This window comes from Myotis brandtii, unplaced genomic scaffold, assembly GCF_000412655.1.
Source record: "Myotis brandtii unplaced genomic scaffold, ASM41265v1 scaffold699, whole genome shotgun sequence".
Lineage (NCBI taxonomy): Eukaryota > Metazoa > Chordata > Mammalia > Chiroptera > Vespertilionidae > Myotis > Myotis brandtii.
The window spans coordinates 909,262-914,305 of record NW_005370733.1 but is presented as its reverse complement, the minus strand read 5'-3'; the positions used below and the strand labels follow the sequence as shown (position 1 = coordinate 914,305).

Genomic DNA, 5,044 nt, shown 5'->3' with positions numbered 1-5,044 from the left:
CTGGTGCTGAGTGCGCGGCCAGTGGGGCAGAGCCAGCCCCTCACACCTGCGCTCTGCTCTGGCGCCCACAGGTCCCAGCTCCACAGGAGCCTGTTCGGCGCCCTGGTGGTGGCGTGGTACTCGGCCGCCTGCCACGTGTTTAACATGCTGCGCCCACTGACCTACGGGGACAAGTCGCTGTCACCCAGCGACCTCCAGGCCCTTCGCTGGAAAGAGAGCTGGGACATTCTGATCCGCAAACACTAGCAGGACTGGCACGAGACATCCGGGGTCGGGACCGGGACACGCTCGGGGGAGCTGGCCAGGCCTGGCAGGGGCTCTCCTCTGGTCCCCTTCACCTTAAGCACCTTATTCTTATGCGGACAATAAAGAACACGCTGTGCCCACAAATCCCGGAGCCCTACACGGGGACACGTGTTGAGTGGCTAGTGTGGGACCCGGGGACGGAGAGATGGCGGGGAGTGGGAGTGACGGGCGTGAGGGTCAGACCAGACGGGCTGGTCTTGCTAACGGACACGCCTGGTCCTCCCTCCCGAGCACCCGCTGGCCCCGAGCTAGAGCCTCTGCCCCGTGAGGCCTCTAGGCTTTGCCCGGAACAGCCGAGTGTCACTAGCCACTGGGCCGGCCGGGCGGGGCCTCAGTCTGAGAGAGACGGTAACCCTGTGTCAACCCTCTCGCTGACTGCACACCCGTGAGGCTAACGAGGAGCAGACAGTCAAGGTGTGTCATCTGTTCCTTGTCCTGAACTCGCCTTTTGGTGTAATTACAAAGGGACCACTGCCCTGGCCGGCTTGGCTTAGTGGAGAGAGCGCCAGCCTGCGGACTGAAGGGTCCCAGGTTCCACTCGGGCCAAGGGCATATGCCTGGGTTGCGAGCTCAATCCCCAGTAGGGGGCGTGCAGGAGGCAGCCGATCAATGATTCTCTTCTCCCTTCCTCTCTGAAATCAATAAATATATTTTAAGAAATAATAAAAAGGGACCACTGGCATTCATAATGGTTATTTATTGATTCTCTCCCCAAAGGGCACAACACGCTTGACGAAACTGTCAGTCACCAGCAGCCGGCCACGGCTCAGCCGATGTCAGGTATGTGACCAGCTACTACTCAGAGTGCCGTGCAGGTCAGCACAGTGATGGGGCAGGACCCCTTTAACACGTGGCCACCACGTGGGAAGGAAGACACTCCAGGACGACACAGGCCACGGGGGCTTGGGGCATGGACTTGGTGAGGGAGGGAGAGGGGCTGGCTTTGGGCCACAGCACTCGCTCATGCCTCCAGGTCCAGCATATTCCTTGGCTGGAGGTGGGACAGCACCCTGGGCTCAGGGTCCCCTGGTGGACACTCCCCAGCAGGGGCCGGGCAGGCTCGGGGCTGGGCGAGCGGGTGTCCCTGCTTCCTGTCTGGTGCTGGTTAAAAACACGCCTGTCCCCAAGGCTCCTTCCCCGCCCGCCCTGGAGCCCAGGCCAGGAGAAAGGCATCCCTGGCTCCTCGAGTTAGGTCAGCGTGTCGCAGGCTGGATCACCACCCACTGCGGGTCACAACACTGGGTTACTAGCTCACTACACGGTGTTAGGAAACAGAATAAAACAGAAAACATGGGACGTACAAAATAAAAAGGGGAGGTATTTTCACTTTCAGTCGCACATGTGAGAACTGATCACACCAGAGAAACTCGCCGTGAGACCAGTTGGAACACTCAGCACGGTGTGCAGACGTCCCTCCCCCCCCCCACAGTGTGTCCCCGTGTCCCCGAGTGAGCATCACAGGCTGCCTCGCGCCCTGTGGCATTTCTCAGTGACCTGGCCGCCCGCCCTTCTCACCACGAGGGAGCAGGTGCAGACACAGCCCCCACCCCATCGAGCTGGGTGGGACCCCGCGTCCAGGGCCCTGGTACTGAGGACACTGACTCACGGGACCGTCCCCGAGGCGGAGAGGAAGCAGCAGGTGTCTGGGGCAGGCGGGCGCCTCCGGGCCTGCGGGAGGCACACCCCTCCTCAGTGTGGCCTGCTGCTGGACTCCAGGTGCGACCGTTTGCCGACAGCCAGCACCGCGGAGTGGTCTCCGGGCTCAGGAAACGTCCTCTTGCAGCTGCGCCCGTTGGCCCCTCCACGGTGCCACTTGCAGATGTCCCCGTTCAGAATGTCCTGGATGTGCTGCACGATCAGGTTGATGGCGACTGCGGCAGAGACAGACAAGAGCGTGTCCACCCCCTCGCCCGTCTGTCCGGCACCGGGTCTCAGCAGACAGAAAACACACGTCCAGGCCTGGGCACCAGACTTGCTGGCTGGGTCAGCGAGGCCTTCTGCTGACCTGGAGCCTGGTTAAAAGACTTCCTGCTAACAGTGGCTCCTCAAGTTCTCTCTGTGCTAGTAGCTATGTTCCCACCAGCTTTATTGAGGTGTAACTGACATATAATTTAACTGTCAGTGACCAGGGGGATGGGGCAGTGCCTGCCTCGGGGCTCTGGACGGAGACGGGGGTCGGGCAGCCCATCAGGCCTGGTTCTTACCCATATTGTCCACCCCTCGGGGGATGATCACATCCGCATACTTCTTTGTCTGCAACACAAAGAGGAGGATCTTGTAAGAATCTGTCCACCCGCCCCCACCCCCCAAGGTGCCATCCAGTAGAGGAGCAAGCCTTGAGGTGCCCGGATTCCTGGGTCACAGGCAGGAGGGGGCAGGGGGCAGGGATGGGGCAGTTATCAGCGAGGTGTGAGGCGGTGCTCCAGGCAGCCGGCAGCCAGGAGAACTGGTATCTCCTGCATCTCTGAAATGCTGTGCTCTGCTCGATGCTACCAATAGAAGAGTCTTGAGGACAGTTCTCTGTGCTAACAACTGAATTCACTGGGCCAAGTGGAGCGTGGCATCCTCCACCACGTGCTTCCTCTGCAATCAGGGCCCTTCTGCAAGAACCCGGAGGAGTGGCAGGTGCGCAAGGTGCACTGCACACAAGAGCGGCCACAGTGCAGCTGACAACATGCTGGCCATCACTCACTCTCGCCAGCCCTGTGCGAGGGAGGGGCAGGGCTGCCGGGGACACACCCGGACCAGGCAAAGCACAGGGAGGGGAGGAGAAAACGGTGCGGCCCCGGGGACAGACCTATGCACCGTCCGGTGTTGGCGTGGGAATGTGGGCCAAGGAGACATGTTACAAGAGATGCGCCACCGAGGCAGGAGGGACAGCCTGGGCAGCTGTGTCTGCAGGCAGTGGACCTGCCGGAGGGCCAGGCGCGGCTCCCCTGGCCGGCTCACTGCTGAGCGGACAGGAGGTGGAGGCCAGCGAAGGGGGTAAGCAAGATAGCCCGTGCGGTCAGATGATGGGAAGCCCCCTGGGAACACAGAAAGCAGGCCCGAGGCCGGGAGCAGAGGGGTCTCGGTCATCCTGCACAGGCAATCCCGGTGACCAGGGCAAGGCCTGAAGCAGGAGGGAGCCGGTCAGGATACGGGGAGTGGCTTTTCTAGGCAGAGGGAGCAGCAGGGCAGAGGAGGCCTGGAGAGCTGGGCACGCCCTGGGCATCTGGGCACTAGCTGAATCTCCATTTATAACCGGACGCGTGCCTCCCCACCGGCTCCCAGAACCACGCATCGTGTCTCTGGAGGGAGAAAGGGCAGGCGGTACCGGCAGGCAGAACTCCTCGAAGGCTGGCTTGACGAAGGTGGTGTACTGGGTCAGAATCTGCTCCAGGTCCCTCCCGCGGTTCACGTCTCGGAGAACTGCAGCGACAGGAGCCAGGAGGCCGCTGTCAGACCGGGAAACGACCACCCAGCCTCGGCCCGGGGCAGGGAGGCCGAGCGCCTTACCTCTTCTCGACAGCCTGACGTCCGAGTCCGTGTCCACAAAGAGGCGCAGGTGGAACATGTCCCGGATCTCCTGGCTGTAGAAGACCAGGATGCCCTCAAACAGGACCACGTCCGCCGGGTACACCACCGTGGTCTCCGGTAACCTGCGGGCGAGAGCAGGGAGCGGGCCCTGCTGGAGCCTGGGTCTCCCGGGCACTGACTTCACCGAGGAAACAGATCACGTGGGAGAGGGGTGTGGAAACAGATCACGGTGGGAGGGGGGTGTGGAAACAGATCACGTGGGAGGGGGGGTGTCCGCAGAAACCCACGGGTCAGGCCTGCCGCGGGCGGTCTGTAAGCCCCGGAGGGGACGCCCTAAGGCCTCCCAGGAACCACCTGCTCACCTCGAGTGGGTCACAAAGTCATAGGTTGGGACCTCGACAGTTTTGCCCTCCACGATGTTTTTCAGAGTCCTGTGCATCAAGTCATGGCGGGCGCCTTCTGCAGGGATGGACAAAAGGCAAGACGGTCCAGGCGTCCTGTGCTGGGACGGGGCTTCCTCGGCCACGGCGGATGCTGGCGGTCCTGCTGGTGGTCCCGGGACCTGAGGGACGCCTGGGCCAGCAGTGGCCTCTACAGCCTCCATCTGCAGAGCCCTCTGCAGTCCTGCAGCCACTGATGGCCCTGTCCTTGCTGACCCCAGGCAGTGCCACTGCCCAGGCTGCTGTCCCCGGAAAGCACGAAGCTGGGAGTCGGCCGCGGCGCGGATCTGCGGGTGGTGGCGGGCAGGGCAGGCTGGCCTCCTTGGGCCATGACCCTCCTCGCCTCTCCAACTGCCACCTGTTCCCCTGGCCCCCGACCAACCAGGAAACAAAGTTTCTGGGCTCTGGGCTCTGCTTCCCCCCGCAGGCCTCTCAGGAACTGTGCGCAGGCAGCGGGCAGGGCAAGGCCGCAGTGGACAACGGGTGTGCAAAGGCCCCCGAGGGGAGGTGAGTGGACTTCTCCACATCACAGGGCAGGGGTGGGGGTCCAAAGGCGCTCCCGCTGCCTGGCTCCCACCAGGGCCCAGGGCCCAGGGTGGTCGAAGTTGTACTGTCCCTTCAAGGCCTTGGCCTTCTGCTCCGCCGTCAGCACCTTGTAGAACCTGTCTTGGCTCAGGATGACCACCTTCCGCTGCCGGTGGTCCACTTCATTCTGCCCCAGCAGCTCCATGATCTTCTCACACACCGTGGACTGGGGCACGGACACAGGACGCGCTGAC

General features: G+C 62.7%; 2 protein-coding genes across 2 annotated transcripts in view; one reads left to right on the top strand and one right to left on the bottom strand.

Annotated features, from left to right (window-relative positions):
- POMT1 (protein-O-mannosyltransferase 1) overlaps nt 1-390 on the top strand; it is a 13,452-nt gene extending 13,062 nt beyond the window's left edge. The window contains exon 19 of the mRNA XM_005882140.2: nt 72-390. Within this exon, the coding sequence (XP_005882202.1) occupies nt 72-246 (175 nt within the window). The 3' untranslated portion in view covers nt 247-390. The remainder of the gene's footprint in view (nt 1-71) is intronic.
- Nucleotides 391-983: 593 nt separating this feature from the next.
- Nucleotides 984-5,043, bottom strand: UCK1 (uridine-cytidine kinase 1; the record flags this gene model as incomplete). The annotated part of the gene is made up of 6 exons (XM_014529878.1): nt 984-2,177; nt 2,511-2,559; nt 3,623-3,717; nt 3,805-3,947; nt 4,188-4,287; nt 4,860-5,043. Coding segments are annotated over 6 exons (753 nt in total), but the record flags the coding sequence as incomplete, so codon positions are not given.
- Between the last annotated feature and the right edge of the window lies 1 nt (nt 5,044).